The 26,934-nt window shown below is 43.3% G+C and overlaps 1 protein-coding gene across 6 annotated transcripts in view; it reads left to right on the plus strand.

Moving 5' to 3' along the window:
• The first annotated feature begins 1,458 nt into the window (after nucleotides 1–1,458).
• LOC121568579 (LIM domain-binding protein 1) overlaps nucleotides 1,459–26,934 on the plus strand; it is a 29,300-nt gene continuing 3,824 nt past the window's right edge. The window contains exons 1-11 of one of the 6 annotated variants that reach the window (XM_041879027.2): nucleotides 1,459–1,724; nucleotides 5,125–5,207; nucleotides 21,976–22,081; nucleotides 22,202–22,246; nucleotides 22,355–22,430; nucleotides 22,545–22,647; nucleotides 25,393–25,565; nucleotides 25,900–26,022; nucleotides 26,203–26,286; nucleotides 26,446–26,569; nucleotides 26,783–26,931. In XM_041879027.2, coding sequence (XP_041734961.1) covers nucleotides 5,180–5,207; nucleotides 21,976–22,081; nucleotides 22,202–22,246; nucleotides 22,355–22,430; nucleotides 22,545–22,647; nucleotides 25,393–25,565; nucleotides 25,900–26,022; nucleotides 26,203–26,286; nucleotides 26,446–26,569; nucleotides 26,783–26,931 — 1,011 coding nt within the window. In that variant the 5' untranslated portion in view covers nucleotides 1,459–1,724; nucleotides 5,125–5,179. Of the gene's footprint in view, nucleotides 1,725–5,124; nucleotides 5,208–10,950; nucleotides 11,307–21,975; nucleotides 22,082–22,201; nucleotides 22,247–22,354; nucleotides 22,431–22,544; nucleotides 22,648–25,392; nucleotides 25,566–25,899; nucleotides 26,023–26,202; nucleotides 26,287–26,445; nucleotides 26,570–26,782; nucleotides 26,932–26,934 lie in introns of those variants that run through there. The other 5 variants (XM_041879033.1, XM_041879028.2, XM_041879029.2 and 2 more) reach the window with 5 other exon arrangements.

Consider the following 26,934-nt stretch of genomic DNA (forward strand, 5'->3'; position numbering starts at 1 on the left):
ACACCGTAGGCATCCTACGTGGCGCAGGGACAGGCCGGGCTGGGCTGACGACGCACACCGTAGGCATCCTACGTGGCGCAGGGACAGGCCGGGCTGGGCTGGCGACGCGCACCGTACACTTGGTGCGTATGGCAGGGACAGGCCGAACCGGGCTGGCGACGCGCACCGTACACTTAGTGCGAGGGGCCGGAACAGGCCGGGCTGGGCTGGCGACGCGCACCGTACACTTGGTGCGCGGTGGCAGGATCAGGTCGAACCCGGGCTGGCGACGCGCACCGTACACTTAGTGCGAGGGACCGGAACAGGCCGTACCGTACGGGGAACACACACTACTGGCTGCACCTCGGGACTAGGAACGGGCCGGACCGAACTGGTTACACACCCCAGTACCTCACGCCGTGCCTCAACACTTTCCTTCCCTGCTTTACCCAGTAGCCCCCTTGACCTGGTAGCCCACTGAATCCGTCCCTTCTCTGCCTCCGTCAGCCCCCTTAACCTGGCAGCCCTCTGACTCTGCCTTGTGGCAGCCTCCTGCTGCTCCGTCGCCCAAGCCATGTGCCCCCCCCAAAAAATTTCTTGGGGTTGCCTCTCGTCCTTCCGACGATGATGGCCCTGCTGATGCCGTTGCTCCTCTCGCCGTCGCCTCTCCACCGTCTCGTTCCATGGTCGGCGATCCATACCATCTAGGATCTCCTCCCAAGTCCAGGACCCTTTACCGTCCACCAGTTCCTCCCATGTCCAGACCCTTTGCTCCTGGACGCGCTGCTTGGTCCTTTGATGGTGGGTTTTTCTGTCACGACCGTCTGAGGAAGCGGACCAATACGCAGCGTTGTGAGTAAACATGATGACTTTAATTAGAAAGCACGTCAATACAAAAACAAAAGACGAAAGTGAAGTCCAACAGAAACAATGCCTGAACTTGGAACAAAAACCCACAACTAACACAAGAAAACCTACAGCTTAAATATGGCTCCCAATCAGAGATAACGAGCCGACAGCTGACACTCGTTACCTCCGATTGGGAGTCATTAACTACAAACAAGGAAACACAACCACAACCTAGAAATAGACACAACAGAACTCCCCACATAGAAATAACCGTGACAGACCTGCAAACATAAAAAATCACCCAAAACCCAACAAAACAACATACACCCTGGCTCAAATACACAAGTCCTGGAGCCAGAGTGTGACAAAACATTTTATAAAAAAACACAAAAATAAGATTTAAGACCAAAACAAGTTAGAGAACCAGAAACCAAGCATAGCTAGCTTTAATATGATAGTAAATTATTAAAACATTTTAGAGGCTATATAGCTGAATTCATCACAGACATGGTTTCAGCTGGTTTCACGAGAAACACCCTGCTGTGCCCCAGCATCTCAGTAACCACCACCTACTGCTGCTCGTTGTTGCCATGGATACAGTGCCTTCTCTCTCTCTTTCTCTCTTTCTCTCTCTGTGGGTATGGAGGGATAGGGTGGAGGAGAGGAGAGGAAAGAAGTGACTCTGGCTGCTGCCTCTGCGTCATATTTATACCAGCAGAGAGCTAGCCTTCTCCCTCCCTCATCTCTGCGCTCCACTACATCTCCTCTCTCTTTTTGTCTCTTTTTCTGACTGTCTATTTTTCTCTGCAGTTGACCTGGTGGATGTTTTAGTGAACAGGCTCTGGTGTTTCCACAGCCAAGGACAGAGGACGGGAGGAGACAAAAGGGGGGAAAAGGTAAGCATGGATGGCGTGTGGGTGTGTGTGTGTGTCGTGAGGTGCCGAGTAGACAGACAGACAAAGAGGAGAGGTAAGCATTATTTTGTGACCTCCCCTAAGATGGACTGGGACTGGGAGATCAGGCTAGCTATGCCAGTGTAATTATTGTGTGTGTGTGTAAAATGTAATGTTCATAATGAGTGTTTGTTTACCTCCAGAGAACAACATGTTCTTCACAAGAGGTGAAGTGTGACGTTCTCATTCAGGTGTGTTTGTGTTTGTGCAAGTACCTGACTCCTCCTCTGACATTGCTGTTGCTGCGTGCCTTCTGACAGGGAAAGATAGAGCTACACCATCTTTGTTTTTGGAAAAACTGCTTCAGAGAGTGAGCACCAGTGCGAGAGACACTGCCTGTTTGTGCAGCCAGCGGTGAAGTGTATATCTCTAGCCTCAACGCCTTTCTGGCGTAGAAACAAATGCCATTTCCCCAAAGCTGGAGTGGAGACAGACACACAGACATACACAAACAGAAACAAACACACAAACACACCTCTCTCTCTCTCTCTCTCTCTCTCTCTCTCTCTCTCTGTGGAATGACTCATATCTGCCTTTGTTCTCAGTTCACCCTTTTAAAAGCAGATTTCTACTGTCAGCTGAGATAATTCTGTTTTGGTCTGACTGGAGAGAGAGAGAGGAGAGAGAGAGAGAGAGAGAGAGAGAGAGAGAGAGAGAGAGAGAGAGAGAGAGAGAGAGAGAGAGAGAGAGAGAGAGAGAGAGAGAGAGAGAGAGAGAGAGAGAGAGAGAGAGAGAGAGAAGTACAAATAGTAAAGGCCTTAGCGAGGATGTTAATAGTTCCTCAGAAATGTGTCTAACAGCATGTATGACATTCAGCTCTGATGGCTCTGTCACCGACATGGCGCGTGATAGCATTTAGGAAATGTCGTGTCCCACTTGTTATTTTTGTAAATTGGTTGTTATGTTTCCTCAACGTATTTATCCTGACTGACGGATAACAAAGAGCTGGAGCTTGTTAAGAGAAGCCCCACTCCTACAGTGTGTTTGCGTGTGTCTGTCTGTCTGTCTGTCTGTCTGTCTGTCTGTCTGTCTGTCTGTCTGTCTGTCTGTCTGTCTGTCTGTCTGTCTGTCTGTGTGTGTGTGTCTGGTCTGTCTGTCTGTCTGTCTGTCTGTCTGCATGTGTGTGTGTGTTTTCATTTTTGATTTAGTAGGATCCCCATTAGCCGACATCAATGGCGACAGCTAGTCTTACTGGGGTCCGACACATAACAAAAAATACATTACAGACAAAATATCAGTTACACATACATGTCAGTCCATACACACAACAAGTAGGTCACATATGGGAGAGGCATTGTACCGTGAGGTGTGGCTTTATTTGTTTTTTGAAACCAGGTTTGCTGTTCACTTGTGCTATATAAGATGGAAGGGAGTTCCATGCACTCATGGCTCTGTATAATACTGTACGTTTCCTTGAATCTGTTCTGGTGGCATGTCTGGTGGGGTAAGTGTGTGTGTCAGTGCTGTGTGTAAGTTGACTATGCAAACATAGTATGCAAACATAGTGGTGTGGTGGACTGTAAGATTATTGAGTTAGAGAGCAGACGCTTGATGGAGAGAGGTGGAGGGGAAAGAGAGAAGAGAGCTAGGGTGAGGGACAACCAAGAAGGCTCATACTGGAGGGTGACGTGTGTGTGTGTGTGTTTCATGAGTCTCCAGTGTCCCAGCGCCCCAGGTGGGCTTTGCATTTTTAATCGATGCTGTCTGTGGTGATTAACACTGCTGTTCTACACACAGATACAAAACAGAGGGAGGACAAGGGAGAGAAAGGGAGAGAGAGGGGAAGTGTTTTGAGGTTATTCCTATTTTCACCATTTTTCAAAGTTGAACAAATGAGCATTACAAAAGGACGCTCAAATCAATGAGCTGCACATTTAGCAGTGGAGGCTCCAGAGGCTCCTCAGAGGAGGAAGGGGAGGACCATCCTCCTCAGTGAATTTCATTTAAAAAAAAATGCAAATAGTGAAAGTGATATATTCATGTCACCAAATAATTGATTAAAACACACTGTTTTGCAATGAAGGTCCACATTAGCCTCAGCAGCACTCTGTAGGAAAGCACTATGGTGTAACCGGAGGACAGCTAGGTAAGCTTTTGGTTTTATGAATTAATTGCCACCAGGGCCCGCCGGTGTATCTGCTAAACTGCTTTCTGACTGTACACTGAACTACATGATTGTAGCGGGTTTACTAACGCGTTAGTTCTAGTAGCTATATTGACTATGACATTAGCTAATATGGTGACAATGATGTAGGCTGTGTGTAGCTGTTAACGGTCATAATATGAAGGTTTGGCTTGGAACGTTTTTTTTTGCCTGGTCACAGACAGCTGATGTGTTGTGCACTGAAGTCCACAAGCGAAGGGAAAAGGTGATAGGAGGAGAGCGTGTAGATAGTTGCGAGAAGGAATGATATGTGCAACGAGCAAAGTGATCATGATGTTTTTATGAGGCTGCTATGAAAGTGAACTGTGTTTGCATGTGATCAGGGGTGTGTTCATTCCGCCAATTCTGTTGAAAAACGTTTCTTAAACGGAAGCAAACGGGGATAAACCTACCTGAATTTGTCCAATAGAACCTCTCATTTGCAGCTGTTGGACTAATGATTACAGCTAGATGAGCTAGATGCAGGCATGAGTGTGCAGGACGGTATTGAATGTGTCACTGTCTGACACCTTGATTACTCTAAATTCTCTTGACCTGTGCACCTACGTTGTAAACTTCCATTCATAGGCTAGGTTGTAACAACCTCATGATGGGTACAGGGAAAATTCGAGTATCATGTTATAGCCTAAACCTATCGATGTTACATTGAGCTGGGTGAATGGAATATGAATGACAGTCATCCAATATAGTTTAATAGAAATAAGGCCCATAAAATAAATAATCATCCACCCTCATCTTAAACGGCACCGACTGGCACTGACATTTAGGTCACCAATTACATAGGAGAGCAGGCACTGGCTGATCAATGTTTGCAAAGCATAGCCTCTGCACATCATGCGTTTAGAAAAATGCAGAAGATTGCCCTCTCTGTTGCCCCATATAAGCATATCTGTTGCCCTGTATGTGCATAATCACTGATACCTTTGCCACAATAAGCTATGGTTTGTGTCTCCTTCTTTCCCCCATCTCTCATATTTATCCCCGCCTACGAGTATTGCAATTTGCATATTAATAAACCAACCAGAGCACTCTATTTCCTACTTCCTGATTGTCAGAGAGAGCTAGAGAGAGAGAGCTCCGATCCTGTTTTACTTCTCATTATATTTCCTGTTCTTCTAACCCTTTTTTCTCACTTTCCTCTGTTTCTCTCTCTCTGCATGTGTGTCCTTGCGTACGGAGGGAGGACTGAAGGCAGCTGTTTCCGGCAGAGCAGAGACCTACAACATGTGAGAAGATGTCTGTTGGAGGCTGCGCTTGCCCGGGTAAGTCTAACCATCTCTCACACTCGCTCTCTGTCTCTCTCTCTGCTCTCTCACTCTCTATTGCTCTCTCTGTCTGCTGTCTCTCTCTCTTTGCTTTTTCGTGTGTCTTTTCTGCTGTAAAGGTTTGATGGTGTTCACATGTTTGTTCAGAATGCTTTGTTAAAGAATTCCAGCTACTGGTTTACAGTGTGTTCCTCACTCAATATTCAGTGTACTTTATATCTCAGTAAGACTGCACAATGGCTACTAGCGCTCACTAGCTATTACTAGCTCACATCTCCTACACACACGGATACGTCTTTCCCCCATGTTGAATGAGACAACGTTTTCTTGCTGGGACAAGTTTGGGCCAGTGGAGTGCTCATGTGCCTTCAGAACAACGTTGTTCCTTATGGAGGTGTGTTTGTGCGCGTGCGCGCACATTTGATCGTTACCGTGGTTCTCTCTGGCAGCTTCGTCTGTAAACAGGCTAGTGCAGACTAGTGCACTCACACACACAAACACACACTTGTTTAAAATCAGAATAGGTGAGAAGAAGAGCACTACAAGATGAACAACAACATAAAGCTAATATTGAATAGCTTTATGTAGTAATTAGCCAGTAAGATGTGTGGTTTAGCACTGTAGGAGAGGAAGCCTGTGGTGAGTAATACAAGCTGAGACAGCAACTGTTTGCTGTGCGTTTGACTCCATCTCAGGATTGTGTGTGTGTCTGTGTGGTTAAGGTTATTAGGCATGACCAGGATTGTGCCCGGCCTCAACAACCCCTGCCATCCCATAGATATAGAATCAGTAGAAGGGATACAGTAGATGTTTTTTCTCACTCATTTTATGTTGCTCTCTCATCCCCATGTCTCCCTCTTTCAGCTTCTATAACTACTGTACCTGCAATGTTTGCCCTTCTTTTGGCCTCTTTGTTGACATTTACATTTTTAAAAACATTTTTAGTAATTTAGCAGACGCTCTTATCCAGAGCGACTTACAGTTAGTGAGTGCATGCATTTTCATACTGGCCCCCTGTGGGAAACGAACCCACAACCCTGGCGTTGCAAGCGCCATGCTCTACCAACTGAGCTACACCATCACAACTAGTGAGCAGCTATGACAGTCCTGATGGGCTTGTGTTTTGATAACGGTTTGTTGCTAACTAAGTGGCTACTAACGGTAACTTAGTCTGAGCTTGATCGATATCTTCATCACTACCCTTCGTCTTTATTCTTTAACTTTCTCTGATCGTCACAAGAAGACACACAAAGTGCGTGTGTGTATATTTTTCGTATTTACCACCACAAACCGATGCTGGCACTAAGATTGCACTCAATGAGCTGTATAAGGCCATAATTAAACAGGAAAACGCTCATCCAGATGCAGCGCTCCTAGTGGCCGGGGACTTTAATGCAGGGAAACTTAAATCCGTTCTACCTAATTTCTACCAGCATGTTAAATGTGCAACCAGAGGGAAAAAAACTCTAGACCACCTTTACTCCACACACAGAGACGCATACAAAGCTCTCCCTCGCCCTCCATTTAGCAAATCTGACCATAACTCTATCCTCCTAATTCCTGCTTATAAGCAAAAACTAAAGCAGGAAGCACCAGTGACTCGGTTAATAAAGAAGTGGTCAGATGACGCAGATGCTAAGCTACAGGACTGTTTTGCTAGCACAGACTGGAATATGTTCCTGGATTCTTCAGATAGCATTGAGGAGTACACCACATCAGTCACTGGCTTCATCAATAAGTGCATCGATGACGTCGTCCCCACAGTGACCGTACATACCCCAACCAGAAGCCATGGATTACAGGCAACATCTGCACTGACCTAAAGGGTAGAGCTGCCACTTTTAAGGAGCGGAACTCTAACCTGGACACTTAAAATAAATCCCGCTATGCTCTCCAACGAACCATCGAACAGGCAAACATTCACAAGGCCGCAGGGCCAGACGGATTACCAGGATGTGTACTCCGAGCATGCGCTGACCAACTGGCAAGTGTCTTCACTGACATTTTCAACATGTCCCTGACTGAGTCTGTAATACCAACATGTTTCAAGCAGACCACCATAGTCCCTGTGCCCAAGAACACTAAGATAACCTGCCTAAATGACTACCGACCCATAGTGCTTTGAAAGGCTGGTCACTGCTCAAATCAACACCATTATCCCAGAAACCCTAGACCCACTCCAATGTGCATACTGCCCCAACAGATCCACAGATGATGCAATCTCTATTGCACTCCACACTGCCCTTTCCCACCTGGACAAGAGGAACACCTACGTGAGAATGCTATTCATTGACTACAGCTCAGCGTTCAACACCATAGTGCCCCCAAAGCTCATCACTAAGCTAAGGACCCTGGGACTAAACACCTCCCTCTGCAACTGGATCCTGGACTTCCTGACGGGCCTCCCCCAGGTGGTAAGGGTAGGTAACAACACATCTGCCACGTTGATCCTCAACACGGGGGCCCCTCAGGGGTGCGTGCTCAGTCCCCTCCTGTAGTCCCTGTTCACCCATGACTGCATGGCCAGGCACGACTCCAACACCATCATTAAGTTTGCCGACGACACAACAGTGGTAGGCCTGATCACCGACAACGATGAGACAGCCTAAAGGGAGGAGGTCAGAGACCTAACCGTGTGGTGCCAGGATAACAACCTCTCCCTCAACGTGATCAAGACAAAGGAGATGATTGTGGACTACAGGGAAAAAAAGAGGACTGAGCACGCCCCCATTCTCATCGACGGGCTGTAGTGGAACAGGTTGAGAGCTTCAAGTTCCTTGGTGTCCACATCACCAACAAACTATCATGGTCCAGACACACCAAGACAGTCGTGAAGAGGGCACGACAAAGCCTATTCCCCCTCAGGAGACTGAAAAGATTTGGCATGGGTCCTCAGATCCTCAAAAGGTTCTATGCATAGTCACTTTAACTCTACCCACATGTACATATTACCTCAATTACCTTGACTAACCGGTGCCCCCGCACATTGACTCTGTACTGGTACCCCCTGTATATAGCCTCGCTACTGTTATTTTACTGCTGCTCTTTAATTCTTTTTTTATTTTTATTTTTTTGTTATCCATTTTTTACTGAATACTTGTTTACTTTTTTCCCCTTAAAACTACATTGTTGGTTAAGGTCTTGTAAGTAAGCATTTCACTGTGTTGTATTCGGCGCATGTGGCAAATAACATTTGATTTGATTTGAGAAGTGTGTACATATGGCCTTTATTTGTTGAGTGAAATGGTCAGTTGGACATTTTGTACAGTTCACCTCAATCTCTTATCTCGTATCTTATCATGGTCAGTTTCCTGTGGAAATTCAAGTCTGTCCAAGTCTGAATCACTCTATTCAGAACAAGCACAATGCCTACCAGGGTTGGGGAGTCAACGTCAGTCCCTTCAGGAAGTGAATTGAAATTGAAAAATCATCTTAATTCAATTATCATTAATTGCCTAATGGAATTTGCACTAGCGCTGCTGCCTATCAAGTCAACACAGACATTGGAGGGGACAATTAGCTATGTTACAGCAGGGTCATGATCAATAGTCACCAAATGGAAGAAAGTCGACTGAAACAGAGACTACCTGAATTTAACATTAACAAATGCTAATCCCAAAAACAAATTCTAATTTCCGATTGCCATTACAAAACATTTTCCATTGTGTGCCCTACTAATGAGCATGACCCAGATCTGTGTAGATGAAAGCCTGTTGGCCAATGAAGCACACAGCAGCATCCATCATCAGCTCTGCCTAACCTTTTACAGGAAACACTGAGAGAGCAGGGTTTGAGTGGATGGAGTGGTGTGGCTTGTTAATGAGACTATAGTGAGCCCTTTTTGAACGAGGTCTGTCTGTGTTTGAACATGGTTTCACTATGAATTCACCATGGGGCATTACATTTTACATTACATTTTAGTAATTCAGATGCTCTTATCTAGAGTGACTTTCAGGGGCAATTAGGGTTAAGTGCCTTGCTCAAGGGCACATTGACAGATTTTCCCTTTTTCGGCTCTGAGATTTGAACCAGCAACCTTTCAGTTACTGGTCCAACACTCTTAACCGCTAGGCTACATGCCGCATTCAAGGATGTAAATTCCGTCAGTATTCCAGTCGAATAAAACTAAATTATGTAAAGCATTCAGATGTGACAGAGATGGTTTGATGGAGCAGAGCGAAGTTAGGAGGTATTCAGGAGGATCACAAGAGGGCACCAAATCATCTGTTTCATACTTGTCATGATTTCTAAAATGTGTGTATAGTGCCCCCTAAGGACACTGTGTCTATTGTACAGAAAACACAATGGCACAGTAGAGGGAGGGCATAGGGATTACTGGCTTTAACAGGCTGTGCTGGCATACTGCTGTTTCCAAGAACTCTCTCACACACACACACACACATTGTCTCTATTGAGCCTGATAGCAGCAACCCCACTGTAGAGCAGCTGTGTGTGTGTGTGTGTGTGTGTGCATATGTCTACAGTATTCTGCTTTCTCAGCATAGTGCTGCTGAGACTAGATCTGTCCTCCTGTGACTTTTATCAAATCAAATCAAATTTTATTTGCCACATGCGCCGAATACAACAGGTGTAGACATTACAGTGAAATGCTTACTTACAAGCCAGTAACAGATCGCACTGTCAGTTATTATTATTCGGCTCCACGGACAAAAGAAAGGAGAAGCTCCACCCTTTCGCTCTCTCTCTCTCACTCACTCTCTTAATTTACATTTTAGTCATTTAGCAGACGCTCTTATCCAGAGCGACTTACAGTTAGTGAATACATCTTTTTTTATACTGGCCCCCCGTGGGAATCGAACCCACAACCCTGGCGTTGCAAACGGCATGCTCTATCAACTGAGCTACATCCCTGCCGGCCATTCCCTCCCCTACCTGGACGACGCTGGGCCAATTGTGCGCCGCCCATGAGTCAATTTCATACTCTACAGAAGGCAACAGTTAGATAGGCGTGACTAATCACATGCCTCTCACAGGGGACAAACATCAGGCCTGGAATTAGGCTAGTAGTGGGATTCTCATTCCTGTTTCCATTATACAAAATGCTACTTTCCTCTGCCCTTTACATCCCCCCTTCCTCTATTCCCACCTTCCATCCCTCCTAACTTTCTTCTTTCCTAGGGAATGTTTGCCATATAGTGTCTCCCATGGCTTTATTCTGTGTGTGAGGCCACTGCCAGTAGGTCAGTATATCACCTCTGCCTCTGACAACATAATGGTGATGGGGTGCACTCCAGGTCAGGAGCTCATAGTGTAGTGATAAAGTGAGCCATGCTCAGTCATAAGTAACTCCAGTACGAGGTGTTATCAGCTCATCACTCAGAGCTTGTAGTGTCTGGCCTCTAGTGTACCAGTACTTTCCCTGTTTATGCCTTGAGGTTTTGTCCTAAAGGTATCACCAATGTTGACCAATTACCCAATTATTAGATGCATATGAGCTGAACCTCTTTGATCACTCAGTATGTCAAATAAGGTGCTACACTCAAACTGTTTCTCTGCATTAATTTTGTAGGCTAGGACTGACTGAATGAGAGGCAGTGAATGTTATTGTTTCAAAAGGCTAGCTAGATACTGAATGTATTATTTATTTTAATACACCTACAATGCATGGCAAATGTTCAGAGCTTTACTACATAACGTTAGCTATTAGGATGTGAATATGAGGGGGAGGATGTTGTAAAGGCGGATTACGGTTCGATTGAACACGGTTGGGGGAGCCCATTCTGCAGCGGGAACGCTTACGCAAGCAGAGAGGAAAGACGCGAGGGCAGAGACGGGGGCCATTGTTCGCGTCTGGCTAGGAACAAAGGGTTTGGCTCAATCGCTAGCTAGTTAGATCCCCACTTTTCAACATCTGGGTTGCTTAAAAAAACGCTACTTTGTAGGTGCAAAATTAACGACACAGATGAAGTATTAATTCGCTTCACTTTTCGTTTTGTTTCGGAGAGGAAAACGGAAATAACGACTGCGCTGAAGCTGCTCCAAATTGGGACAGCTAGCATCCAAGCTAGCCTGCTAATACCGATCAGTGCTGTTGCTGTTGGAAAACACCGCGTTTCGGTGAACCATTCTGTGCAGGTATGGTGGATTCAAGTTAGCAATTAACTCTACTCGTTACTATTTTGCCTTGCTGCAATTTTCTGTAGCAATTCATTATTATTATGTACATTTCGAGTGTGGTCCGTGCAGTTAATTAACGTTATAGCTAGCTAGTTTAACACATTGGCTAACGCCATTTAGCTATTCACTGCCACACAGGTCAACAGACAATCTTGCTGTTGTTGTAGCTAGCTTGTCATCAGCATCCGTCAAACCTTTGTTCAGCTAATCTCATTCATTAGTTTTAATCAAGACAATGAATGAGGAATTCACCATTTAGTTGGCTGCTATATAGTTTCTCAGCTCTGTGACTTCCTTTGTCTTTTATGCTAACGATATGCTTATGCTGTCTTTCTGTTTCTTTTCTAATCCTCAAATCAATGGACGATTTTGGGGGATTAAATTCTCGTTCTAACCATGGTAGTCTTAGATTATGTAGTTGTGTGACACCGTCTCCATAGCAAAACATGGATGGTGTATTTCCAATGAGGTTTTACCCAAAAGGCTCAGACTTTCATGGCCGTCACCTGTGTCTCCCTGGGCCATGCAAGGCTCCGGCGGACCTGCCCAGACTTGGTGCCAAGCCCAGGTCCTGGGTACTTTTTTGTTTTCATTTACATACAATGGCTACATGTTTACTTTTACACCTTACAAAACAACTGTCTTGAATGATGCATAGGTTGTTGATTATGCTTGCCCGAAGTCCTTAGTGTCACACACCTGATGGAAACATAATTACACTTGAGCTTTAATTAACATTAAACACTCAGTGGAAAAGCACCAGGGGAGTGTTAATCCTCCATCTCCAATCATATCTGTAGGGCTAGGGAAATTGTCATGTAGGCCCAGCCTAACGTTACAGATATAGGATCAGCTCATCCTCCTCAAATCCCGTTGAAGGGAACATTCAAAGCAGACCTTAGATCAGTTTCTGTAGTAGGGGTAACTTCACCCCACTCCAAGATAGCATACATATACAGGCTATCATCTGGAGAATAGGGGAGAGGTTGTCTCTCTCCCCCTCTATATATGGGCCATCTCCAGACAGTGTTTTACACACTTCATACGTATATACTGTATTCTAGTCGAGGCTCATCCTATATAACTACTGCTGTACACACCTTTTCTATTCATGTACTGTCCATAATGTTTATACACATCATCATCTACATACATATTCTGGACTCTGACATTGCTCTTTCTACATTTTTGGGGATTTGCATGTATTGTTATGTATTACTGCACTGTTGGAGCTAGGAACATAAACATTTAGCTACACCCGCGATAACATCTGCAAAATATGTGTACGCGATCAATAACATTTGATTTGACTATGCTGCATAGTCAAATCCCAGACAAAAAAAATCTTGGTCGTTCTTTCGACCAGTCGATGGGTCAATTTTTAGCTCTGTATTTTTCCAATATATAGACACCCTATGTGTCTATATATTGGCCCCCCTACCTCTGCGGAAGCACAGTTCCCGTTCAGCCCAGTCAAAACTGTTCGCTGCTCTGGCACCCCAATGGTGGAACAAGCTCCCTTACGACGCCAGGACAGCGGAGTCACTCACCACCTTCCGGAGACACTTGAAACCCCACCTCTTTAAGGAATACCTGGGATAGGATAAAAGTAATCCTTCTACCCTACCCCATCATTACACAGGTGCACCTTGTGCTGAGGACAATAAAAGGCCACTTTAAAATGTGCAGTTTTGTCACATAACACAATGCCACAGATGTCTCAGGTTTTGAGGGTGCGTGCAGTTGGCACGCTGACTGCAGGAATGTCCACCAGATCAGTTGCCAGATAATTTAATGTTCATTTCTCTACCATAAGCTGCCTCCAACGTTGTTTTAAAGAATTTGGCAGTACGTCCAACTGGTGTCACAACCACAGACCACGTGTAACCACGCCAGCCCAGGACTTCCACATCCGGTTCTTCACCTGTGGGATCGTCTGGGTAGGGGGGCTGAGGAGTATTTCTGTCTGTAATAAAGCCCTTTTGTGGGGAAAAACACATTCTGATAGGCTGGGCCTGGCTGCGAAGTGGGTAGGCCTATGCCCACCCATGGCTGCACCCCTGCCCAGTCATGTGAAATCCATAGATTAGGGCCTAATTAATTTATTTCAATTGACTGATTTCCTTATATGAACTGTAACTCAGTAAAATCTTTGTAATTATTGCATGTTGCATTTTATTTTTTTGTTCAGTGTATATGCACTGAGCTTGTCTGATGCTTTAAGCACACGGTTTGATGAAATAATAAAGACACACAAATGACTTGAGGGAGCACGATGTGTTAGAAAAATTACAGCGAGTGTGACTGCGGAATGTTCTCTCTCCCTGATGCAGCAAACATGCACCAAAGCACAGTAAGGGTTTATCGCACTGTCCCTGCTGAAGCTGCAACATAATTACAGCCATTTTGTTTCTTACTTGTTTCTCTGACAGAAAAGTTATGTTAACGAAATACCTTATTTGTTTAGGAAAACATTCCCTATTCCCTCTTTACATGAAGTATGTAAGCATTGCATGCACGTGACAAATAGGGCCTGATCTATAGCCTATCATAATCACATCAGTAAATTGGTTATAACAAACTCCGAACACCATAACACGTGACTGCAAAACGGATGCGAGGACGTGAAAAATAAACTCGAAACGGGGGAATGTTTGCTGGTTGCTCAGGAGGGAAAAGGGGATGTCAGATGTGTGGAAGACATTTGAGTTAGTTGTGTAAAGAGATCAAGAAAAAGGAGGGTATAGGAGCAAGCGCTTTGAGTATTGTGTGCCAAACAGGTGCTGTTAGATTACAGTATTCTTTTTTGTGACCATTTGGAACCATGTAAACGACATTAAATAAATTATAAATGTAGTCTGTTCTAATTGAAGAAGAAAAAAATATATAACGCCTTTACAGCGAAGACTAAAAACAGTTGTATGTATTCGTGAATTGCAGTTTATTTGTTGTTTAGGCTAATTATCCAAATCTCCCTTTTATTTCATTTTAAAACTAAAATGCTTGATTGCATTTCAAAGCATGAATGACTCACTCATATGCTGTGTGATGACATGAACAATGATTTATTCATTGATACAGTAGCCTATATATTGAAATATAGACCTAAGTAAGTTACGATATTAAGACTAAACAGGACGCGCTCTTAGGCCTACAGCTCAATGGTGGTTATACGAGGCTACTACTATAAGAAGCCTACTAATGACATGACTTATTATGATGATCATTATTATAATAATAACAAAGAGATCAAGAAAAAGCAGGGTATAGGAGCGTGAGCTGACAGCATGTTATGTGACACAAACAGGTGCTGTTAGATTACAATATTATTTTCTCCCCATTTGGAACAGTGTAAACAACACCTACGCTGCTGCCTCCGCAGCATTGTTCCCAACACCAATATGCTGGTTAACTTCGCTATTATGCACATAGCAACATATAAAGGCGCCAATTCAACTGCGCACTGAAGATTACGCTTCAGAACCGCGGACAGCGACTGCTATCCATCGTGGGAGAAAGAGCATTAGGGTTGCACCATTATTCTTATATAATTGACAATTTCAGTAGCACGCGCACCATGAAGAAAATGTATATATTTGCGACTGCTCGACTAAAGAAATCTCGGTCGACCAACAGCCTATCGACCAAACAAATGGGGTCAGCTCTAATGCTGCTGCCCCAGACCTCTGGAAGTTTGGGAACCGATGTCATCCATTGCCATCTGTCATATAGACAAGGACCCCCTCCTCCATTATGAGAACTATGATTAACCCCAAAGTAGGGTGAGTGGATCACAGACTTCATATCCATTCTATTCTCAACCAACACTTTAAATGAGACCAACACGTTTTTGTTCAGTATATGTGAATATGAACAACATCGGAGTTGATGCGTTTTTAGATAATTGATAGTTAATTTTTTGTATTCAACAAAAAATAACACAATTTATAAAATAGTTTGACAACCCTGTTTGTAAGCTTTTAAGTGATATCAAACTAAACCGCTTATCTTTTCCATTGATGAAGACATGGATCTCTTATTTTTATTTATTTAACCTTTATTTAACTAGGCAAGTCGGTTAAGAACAAATTCTTATTTACAATGACGGCTTACACCGGCCAAACCCGGACGACGCTGGGCCAATTGTGCGCCGCCCTATGGGACTCCCAATCACGGCCGGTTGTGATACAGCCTGGAATCGAACCAGGGGGTCTGTAGTGACGCCTCAAGCACTGAGATGCAGTGCCGTAGACCGCTGCACCACTCGGGAGGCCATGGTATGGTGGGGTGTGCAAAATAGGTAAACTTTGAGCACCTCTATCTTTTCGACCACTTCTTCCATGGGCAAACGTATGCAAAATGTTGTTTAAATCAAAAGGGATGCTGTCAAAAAGTGATTGAATTCATATGGATTTCTCCTATATGCAGAGGTTGAAGCCAGTCTGTGTGAGGACAAGTGTTTTTTAAAAATTGATTGTAGGATGATCAATGAGTTCTGTAGTATGATGTACCTGGGTAGCCTAGAGAAAGGCTGGGTGAATAGCGGGGGATGTCTGTCAGGGCCTGATGTCTGGTGTTCTTAGGGTTGGGATTGCTGCTAGGTCAAAGGACATGCCTATAGAACTGCTGTTAATCCTGTAGAGCAGGGCCGGGGTCACCCCTGTATTGAGGGGGAGGAGAGAGTTAGCCTCTCTGGGGTGCAGTCAAACGAGGGGGGGTATGATTTGAGTGTGTTTTTGGAAGGGGCTGTGGGGGGATGAGGAGTGGTAATGTTATGCCTCCAACAATTATTTATTGGTGAGATGCAGGATTCTGCTGTAGGGGCATATCAGAGTTGTTGTGGAGACTAGTACTAGGCTATTAATTGTTTTCCCCCTTTGTGATAATGACCTGGGCTGGCTGAGTTGTGCACTAGAGCGGAAGGAGTGCATGCAGCTCAGGACAGTGTAGGCTGCATAGCCCTAGGGCCATCTCTCTCTGCCCCATCTCTCCCTCTCTAATCTCTCTCTAACCCCCTTTTGTTGACAAAGCAGGCCACAGACAATATTTCTAATATTGGGCGATTCCATGTAAAAAATAAATCAGCGCATGCCCAAATAGTCATTTCTGAATGAAATGTAAATGTATCTACTACCATGCTAGCAGTTACTATAGACTTCCAGTCCTTGCGCTAACACTGGTTAGCACTTGTGATACTGCTAGTTAGCAACTACCTTCAAATTGCAAGCAGAGACACAAAATTGTAAAGTAATTGCATGAATTTTGGCCATTACAGAGTAGGTGGCCAAGTCTCAAAGGCTTTCCAGTCAATCATATTTAATGTATTTTAGAAAGGGCTGACCAGAGATTGTTTTTCCACTCACAGCTGCCCCCCAGTATTAGTTATGAAGATGAGATGTTAATGAAGCAATACAGACCAAATTGAAGTGTCTTCAGTTTTGTTTGAACAGTCTTGTAATGATAGCGGGGTGACTGGGACATGCAATTAACCATCCATTAAGTTTTTTAGGAAACGTTTTTGTAAAACATGCATCTTACATCGGATCATCTTGAAACATTCTCTGTCTGTAAAGCTAGCTTTCATCAATGTTTTATATGGTCTATAATTGGTTTCTTTATTTTTTGTCAGTTTCCTTTTTCAGTGTTATCAGTAAAGTCAATAATAGTTGTGGATGTGATGAATATTAATGTATCATATCTTCGCTTCAAAAGCTTTTGCATTCACCACAGTTTGTTCTGACATGCATTATTCAGACGTTTACTGTAGCAATTGTTGATCATCTAGACACTTATGTTCTAGCTAAGATTCTCTTGTAAAAAAGAGGCTGAAATTCATTTCTCATACATAGCAGTACTTTATTTGTATTGTTGATAAACACTCTTCTCATCGTTCTCTGTGAATAGTCCTGGAGTGTATTTATTCAAATGAAAGCCCCCCCAAAAAAATATACTGGCTTCATCCAATATCCAGAAAAGTGGATTGGCAGTATAGGCACATGTGTATTGTCTCATTTGCATATTTGGTTACAATATCAACTGTTCAGAGGAGACTGCGTGAATCAGGCCTTCATGGTCGAATTGCTGCAAAGAAACCACTACTAAAGGACACCAATAAGAAGAAGAGACCTACTTGGGCCAAGAAACACGAGCAATGGACATTAGACCGGTGGAAATGTGTCCTTTGGTCTGGAGTCCAAATTTGAGATTTTTGGTTCAAACCGCCGTGTCTTTGTGAGACGCGGTGTGGGTGAACGGATCTCTGCATGTGTGGTTCCCACCATGAAGCATGGAGGAGGTGGTGTGGGGGTGCTTCGCTGGTGACACTGTCTGTGATTTATTTAGAATTCAAGGCACACTTAACCAGCATGGCTACCACAGCATTCTGCAGCGATACGCCTTCCCATCTGGTTTGGGCTTAGTGGGACTATAATTTGTTTTTCAACAGAAGAATGAACCAACAAACCTCCAGGCTGTGTAAGGGCTATTTGACCAAGAAGGAGAGTGATGGAGTGCTGCATCAGATGACCTGGCCTCCACAATCCCCCGACTTCAACCAAATTGGGATGGTTTGGGATGAGTCAGACCGCAGAGTGAAGAAAAAGCAGCCAACAAGTGCTAAGCATATGTGGGAACTCCTTCAAAACTGTTGGAAAAGCATTCCAGGTGAAGCTGGTTGAGAGAATGCCAAGTGTGCAAAGCTGTCATCAAGGCAAAGGGTGGCTATTTGAAGAATCTCAAATATATTTTGATTTGTTTAACACTTTCTGGGTTACTACATGATTCCATATGTGTTATTTCATGGTTTTGATGTCTTCACTATTATTCTACAATGTAGAAAATAGTAAAAATAAAGAGAACCCTTGAATGAGTAGGTGTTCTAAAACTTTTGACCGTTTGTGTTATATATTTATTTATTGCACACACACAGGCTTTATTCCCCACAAAGGGCTTTATTACAGACATAAATACTCCTTCTGAAACAGCACAGGAATGCCCTTGTCTGTGTGCATATGTCTAGTCTACACTTTGTATTTGCATTAATGATAACTGTCTCCTGGTAGATGTAAAGGCTTTCCCAAAAACCTTTTAAATTAAATGTTAACTGCAAAGTAGCCTATGCCTACCTGGCAAAATGATATGAGTATTTGCATCAATCCAGTGGCCATTTGTTTCACAAACTGTGCAATCACATGAGCGGTACAGAAACACCGCTAACCAACACTCTCTGGTTGGTGTGCACTTGCACTAAAGGGTAACTACACCCAAAATTCTAAATGTACTTTTAAAAAATAAAAGTGTGTAAAGCCTTTCCTTCTAAATTAAAATATGTTTTGACCTAGGACTTAAACTCAGACTTTGCTAATATGTTCAGTCTCCCCAAAAAACATGTACATTTCATGTAACATCCATAACACTTCTTATTTGCTTTTCTCCAACATGTCAATATTTAGAAGTCTGCTTTAATGGGTATACACTCCCCCCAAGGCGAACGCACATCAAATGTTTCATTTATATCTTATTTGTCCATTCTGTAAGACATTAAAGTTGTGATTTTGTTTGCAAATGTAATGTCCATAACGCTGGAATCACCCTATATTCCATCCTACAATTTTACCTTTGTTATTGAATACAGATTGAGACTAGAAGCAAGGTTCATTGTCCATAAAATGTTCATTAGACAGACTTGTGGCCTAGTTGGGGTGTTTAGTTACAGCAGTGTTTTTTAAAAATAGGCCAGAGTGTTGTTTCAGCATGCACGTATCCTCTGGGCAGGAGAGGGTTAACATCGCAGAAAGCTAGAGGGAGGGTGGGGGATGGGCAGGACACAGCACACACACACAACAGGACTTTGATCACATGATTTTAGGCCGCTGTATGCAAGAGGGGATCTTTCCCATAATGGGTTAGGGACAAAGAGGATCTAGGCTAGTCGATAGATGTTGCTACTTGCTAGTACAGTAGCTAACTGTAACCTAGCCAGCCCTATGATAGAGAGAAGTGTCCCATTTTTTAATTACAAATTTTCTCATCTGTACTCTGAAATATGCTGTAAATGAATATTATTTCAGTCAACCTACCTGCTAAACTAATGTAAATAAGATGATAGATCCACATGTCTAATAGCCTACATTCACAGACGGAGTGGCAAAAACAAGGATGGAAATAAATGAACTGGTCAAATCAAATTTTGTCAAATACAACGGGTGTAGACTTTACCGTGAAATGCTTGCTTGCGAGCCCTTCCCAACGATGCAGAGTAAAAATAAAATAGTAACACAAGGAATAAAATACACAATTATGAAGCTATATACAGGGAGTACCAGTACCAGATCAATGTGCAGGGGTACGAGGTGTTTGAGGCAGATATGTACATAAAGGCATGGTAAAGTGACTAGGCATCAGAATTAGGGTTGAATATTTTCCTGGTATTTTACAAATGTCCCATAAATAAATCACTTTTCTCCCGGGTTACCTGGTATTTCCTGCCAAAACCAGAAGTGTAATTCAAAAGCATATAAATAGGCCTATGTCTGGATTTGATTAGAGATTTGACCGAAAATTCAAGTCTGATGCTACCTAAGCCTGATAAGCCATACATTAAATACATTTTATAAGCCCTACGTTAAAGACATTTTATGAGCCCAAGCCCAAAAAAGCCTAAACGATTGTGCCGTTATCCAATACATATGATATATAGGCTACCACACAACATAAAAACATAAAAGCCCATAGATGTAGCTAGCTATATGCTCTCTTGGGTAAATAAATTAAACTAGCTCCAGTAGGCTAATCTTTGAGTGTGAACTTTATTACTGTTTTTGTATTATTTAGCCTGGAATTACGCACCTCCTTCAAATCATGATAAAGTTGGGAGAGAACATGCAATTCTGGTGCAGCACATGCAGCCTACAAAGTTACAAGTATAGGCTAGCGAATTTGATTTTAATTTTGAAATATAATAGGGCCAATTTGTATAATTTAGTAGGCTAACTCATACCTTTTTCTAATACTGTATTTCCCCTAATGTTATTAGCCTACCTCCTCTTTCTCGCTCCATTAATTCTTCATTCCTTCCTCGCTTTGAAATGAAATACGTTTTGTTGTCCTGCTTCATCATTGTAATGACATGCTTGCATAATATAGGACTAGAATTAGATGCAGACGGCTTTCACGAGTTCCCACATATGCTGAGCACTTATTGGCTGCTTTTCCTTCACTCTTTATTTTATTTATTTTTATTTTACCTTTATTTAACTAGGCAAGTCAGTTAAGAACAAATTCTTATTTACAATGACGGCCTACACCGACCAAACCCGGACGATGCTGGGCCAATTGTGCGCCGCCCTATGGGACTCCCAATCACGGCCGGTTGTGATACAGCCTGGAATCGAACTCTGCGGTCCAACTCATCCCAAACCCTCTCAATTGGGTTGAGGTCTGGTGATTGTGGATGCCAGGTAATCTAATGCAGCACTCCATCACTCTCCTTCTTGGTCAAATTGCCCTTACACAGGCTGGATGTGTGTTGGGTCATTGTCCTGTTGAAAAACAAATTAGTCCCACTAAGTGCAAACCAGATGGGATGGCGTATCGCTGCAGAATGCTGTGGTAGCCATGCTGGTGAAGTGTGCCTTGAATTCTAAATAAACCACACCATAACACCACCTCCATGCTTCACGGTGGGAAGCACACACGCGGAGATCATCCGTTCACTTACTCTGCGTCTCACAAAGACACAGCGGTTTGAACCAAAGATCTCCAGACCAAAGGACAGATTTCCACCGGTCTAATGTCCATTGCTTGTGTTTCTTGGCCCAAGCAAGTATCTTATTCTTATTGGTGTCCTTTAGTAGTTGTTTCTTTGCAGCATTTCAACCATGAAGGCCTGATTCATGCAGTTGATGTTGAGATGTCTGTTACTTGAACTCTGAAGCGTTTATTTGGGCTGCAATTTCTGAGGCTGGTAACTCTAATGAACTTATCCTCTTCAGCAGAGGTGACTCTGGGTCTTCCATTCCTGTGGCGTTCTTTGATTGATCATGCAGAGAGAAGGCCGTAGAGAAGCCAGATTTAGACATCGCATATAATTTAACAGTTCCATTTCACGTCATGCTGTTCATATAAATAATTTCTTATAATTTACTGGTTTCTCACAGTTATTTATCCTGGGAAAAGGGAGTGGTTTTGGTACGATAAATCTCAGGTTCCCGCCGTTCAACCCTAATCACAATAGATGATGATAATAATACGAGTAAGAATAAAGAACAGAGTAGCAGCAGCATATGATGGTTGTGTCCGTATGCGTGTGTGTGTCAATGTGTGTAGGGTTTGTGTGAGTGTCTGTGTATATAGTGTGTGTATATATAGTCTTGTGAGTGTGCATAGTCAGTGCAAGATGGGGTCAATGCAATGGAACCATTTAGTAACTATTTAGCATTCTTATGGCTTTTTAGCAGTCTTCTCTTATGGCTTGCTGGCTCTGTCTGACTCAATCGTGGGGCGTGTTGGTGTGAGGCTGCAATTCATTGGTCGACTTTGAGTAATTTTTTGCTGTGTACAGAGCCTCAGGCTGTTAGCCTATCTTCCAAGTCGCTCAATCTTCTTTTTCCTCTCCGTCTCTCTCTAGGCTGTTCATCTAAGTCGTTCAAGCTGTACTCCCCCAAGGAGCCCGGCCCTAACGGCAGTGCCTTCCCCCCCTTCCACCCCGGCACCATGCTGGACAGAGACGTGGGGTAGGACACACACACACACACCTGCCACTTAGCTCATACTGTTAGTACTGTAGGTTGGTACTATTAGTACCTATGTAATTATAATAATACATTTTGACTCTCGCCTGTCTGTCTCTGCAGGCCAACACCAATGTACCCCCCGTCATACCTAGAGCCTGGCATGGGGTGAGTCTCCATCACAGCATCAACCCTCACCCCTCCAAATAGTGTTGGAGCATAACTTTTAACTCTGAAAATAAAGTTGTATACTGACCCTGCTCTGTCCTGTTGCAGGAGACCCACACCATACGGCAACCAGACAGACTACAGGATATTTGAGCTCAACAAGCGGCTACAGAACTGGACAGAGGTGAGAGCCCGAAACGCACACACTCAATTATTCCTAATGGTGTGACCCTACTATGATCTTGTAAGACTCTGACAACCTGTGATGGCAGATGTATTAATTCATTGTGTGTTGTAGGACTGTGACAATCTCTGGTGGGATGCCTTCACCACAGAGTTCTTTGAGGATGATGCCATGCTCACCATCACCTTTTGTCTGGAGGACGGGCCCAAACGATACAGTAAGACGCACTTAGACTTTCAGGGAGGCTTTAAAATGGGAATGTATAGATTTCACCCTCTTACACATTATGGTTACGATCTTATTTTACAGAAGAGTATTAGGGCAAAGTGAAGAGAAAAAATCAATGAATGGTGATGGGTGGTGGTATGTTTTTTGTGTGGAGAATATTCTAAAAAATTAATTTGGAATAAAGTAAAAATACAATTGTGAATAAAGTTGCAATATTTAGAGAATAAAGTCACGATATTTCCAGAATAAAGTATATTTTTAATATGCTACAGCAGGATATTTTTCTCAGCCATAATCGTGACTGCTGAGATTAGCATGGTACACAGGTGTACGGAATACATATTAGGAACTCTGACATTCCTCACCCCTCCCCTAGTGAAGTATCAACCCTGCACTAGTCAAGTGTCACTCCTTCTCCTCAACCCTCCTCACCCCAGCATTAGTCAGTTATCACCCCTGCTCTAGTCAAGCCTCACTTCTCCTTCTCACCCCTCACGTTTGCAGTCATTTATTCACAATGGGCTTTTCCATTGGCCAAAAACATGCTAAGAGCTGAAAACAACACAGAGGTATATTTGGAAAATGTAGCTGGCAATTATGAATTATCATCATAATTAGCTATGATTAAATTCATTTCAATTACAATGTTGCTAGCTAATATTGATGTCGTTGACACCCCACTGGCCGCATAGGTCCACACGGGAAAGTGGCGTTGTCAACAAAAATCATGGAAATGTGGTACGGAAGCAATCTTTCACCATTCAGCCAAGCCTGAATTCAAGCAATAACGACACACATAGTTTACATTATTTTGTATTATAGCTGGATTATAGCTCCCGTCCAAATGTTGTGAATTGTATATATTTATATATATTCATGTCATTGTCACCAGTCAACTCCATTACACTCAAGTTACTTCAAGCAGTGAATGCTAGTGATGGTTAGCTATGTAAGCTATTCTACCAGGCTATCTTAAAGTATAACAATATCACCAATGTATGTTGTATCGGACATTTCAAACATTCCCAGCTAGCTAGCCTGTAAATAAAAGAACATAGCTGGCTCGCAAGTGAAGTCATGAATGGCAAGTGAAGTTTGTATGTAAACATATAATTTCCCTAAGCTATTCTTGCTAGTACCCTTTGAAATTAATATAATCACCATGATGATAAATGATAATTCCTAGCTGGCTCTTTACATGTTTTACATGTATTTTGGCCAATAGACATGCTCATTGTAATTTAAAAAGAAAGAAAGAATGTGGTGTAATGCAAGGGTGAGAACTGACTGATGCACAGATGAGAGCGATGAGGCAGAGGATTATACCTGGCCAATGCAGGGGTGAGGGTTGAGAAGGTGCGGTGATGCTTGACTAGTTTCTTCAAGTACAGTTGCAAAAACCATCAAGCGCTATGATGAAACTGGCTCTCATGAGGACCGCCACAGGAAAGGAAGTCCCAGAGTTACCTCTGCTCCAGCCTCAGAAATCGGCAATTAACGGCATCTCAGATTGCAGCCCAAATAAATGCTTCAAGTAACAGACACATCAACAGTTCAGAGGAGACTGTGTGAATCAGGCCTTCATGGTCAAATTGCTGCAAAGAAACCACTACTAAAGAACACCAATAAGAAGAAGAGACTTGCTTGGGCCAAGAAACACAAGTAATGGACATTAGACCGGTGGAAATCTGTCCTTTGGTCTGATGATTCCAAATTGGAGATTTTTGGTTCCAACCGCCGTATCTTTGTGAGACGCAGAGTAGGTGAACGGATGATCTCGCATGTGTGGTTCCCACTGTGAAGCATGGAGGAGGTGGTGTAGGGGTGCTTTGCTGGTGACACTGTCAGTGGTTTATTTGGATTTCAAGGCACACTTAACCAGCATGGCTACCACAGCATTCTGCAGCGATACACCATCCCATCTGGTTTGCTCTTAGTGGGATGATCATTTGTTTTTCAACAGGACAATGACCCAAAACACACCTCCAGGCTGTGTAAGGGCTATTTGACCAAGAAGGAGAGTGATGGAGTGCGGCATCAGATGACCTGGCCTCCACAATCACCCGACCTCAACCCAATTGAGATGGTTTGGGATGAGTTGGACCACAGAGTGAAGGAAAAGCAGCCAACAAGTGCTCAGCAAATGTGGGAACTCCTTCAAGACTGTTGGAAAAGCATTCCAAGTGAAGCTGGTTGAGAGAATGCCAAGAGTGTGCAAAGCTGTCATCAAGGCAAAGGGTGGCAATATGAAGAATCTAAAATCTCAAAATATATTTTGATTTCTTAAACTTTTTTTTGGTTACTACATGATTCCATATGTGTTATTTCATAGTTTTGATGTCTTCACTATTATTCTACAATGGAAGAAAGTCAAAATAAAGAAAAACCCTTGAATGAGTAGGTGTGTCCAGACTTTTGACTGGTACTGTATAAATCATTGGTTTAACCAGGTCATCTAACTCAGGCATTTCAACGGTAGTGCACAGCAACAGGGAGGCATGCAATTAACCAAATACCCTATTTTAATCTTGAAATGCGACTTTATTCTCACAATTGAGTTTATTCTCAATGAAATGTCGAGTTCTAAATATTTTGACTTTATTATCAACATTGAGATTTTATCCATGCAAAAATACTTATTTTAAGTACCATTTTTTCCCCTCTTCGCTTGGCCCTAATACTCTTCCGTAGTATTTTATACAAAGGAATGGCATTAAATTATTACTCTCCCTAGCCATCGGCCGGACATTGATCCCGCGGTACTTCCGGAGTATTTTTGAAGGGGGCGCCACTGAGCTGTTCTACACATTGAAGCACCCTAAAGAGTCTTTCCACAGTAACTTTGTGTCTCTAGACTGTGACCAGTGCACCATGGTTACACAGAACGGCAAGCCCATGTTCACACAGGTACGCAAATACACTTTCTGGTCCATTTGAACATACAGATACCGTTGTCCATTTGCAAATTCACATTTCATTCTCCATTTGCAAATACACATTTCATTCTCCATTTGCAAATACACATTGTATTTTCCATTTGCAAGCACACATTTAACTCTCCATTGCAAATACACATTGCATTATGCATTTCCAAATCCTCAAATATCCCATTTATAATTCCACTACTCAACAAATCCAAACACACATTTCAGTCCCCCCCCGCAACACACACACACAAATACTATATTTTTTCCTCTCCCGTCCTTTAGATGTTTGACCTAACTTCTCTCCCCTCCTCTAGGTGTGTGTGGAGGGTCGTTTGTACCTAGAGTTCATGTTTGACGACATGATGAGGATCAAGACTTGGCACTTTAGCATCAGACAACACAGAGAGGTCCTGCCTCGTAGCATACTAGCGATGCACGTGAGTCACACCTTTTTAAATACTTTATTTGAATCCACAAATCACATTACAGTCCAGAAGGATTAATTTACATTTCAATGATCATTCACAATTAAAAGGTCACACACAGTTAGATTGATTGCCAGTGTTACTGACCACCATTCAGTCATTGCTTCCCTGCTCTCCTCCCCCTCTTCCAAGGTGCAGGACCCTCAGATGCTGGACCAGCTGGCCAAAAACATCACAAGATGTGGCCTGTCCAACTCCACACTCAACTACCTTAGGGTAAGTCATGCCCATTTTAGTGTTTTGAAGTAGAATGAAAAAGGCGGTTGTACTCACTTTATTTTGGCCATACCGGAGTTCCTACCGAGCTGGCATTCTATTAGAGGTGCTGAAGCAGGATTGGTGGTCTGACTGTCAATGTTCTTCTCTCTCCTCTAGTTGTGTGTGATCTTGGAGCCGATGCAGGAGTTGATGTCCAGACACAAGACCTACAGTCTGAGTCCCAGAGACTGTCTCAAGACCTGCCTCTTCCAGAAGTGGCAACGCATGGTGGCCCCACCAGGTAAACACACAGTCATCACACTCTCTGTATACAGACAACACACTTATATGGTGAACCAAACTTGGGTGATGAGGAACCTGCTCAAAACCTGAAGCCTGTAACTCAGCAGCCTTACACTGTCTTGTGGCGTGTCGGTGAAATGGATTTGAACCCGGTCAGACACACACACACTGCAGATCCCAGTACCACCTCTCCTCCTGTCTTTATATCCAGCTGAGCCGGCCAGACAAGCGCCCAACAAGCGGAGGAAAAGGAAGATGTCTGGCGGCAGCAACATGAGCGCTGGAGGAGGAAACAACAACAACAACAACAGCAAGAAGAAGAGTCCTGCTAACAACTTCCCCCTCTCCACACAGGTACCTGTA

This window comes from Coregonus clupeaformis, chromosome 1 (genome assembly GCF_020615455.1).
Source record: "Coregonus clupeaformis isolate EN_2021a chromosome 1, ASM2061545v1, whole genome shotgun sequence".
In the NCBI taxonomy this organism is placed as follows: domain Eukaryota; kingdom Metazoa; phylum Chordata; class Actinopteri; order Salmoniformes; family Salmonidae; genus Coregonus; species Coregonus clupeaformis.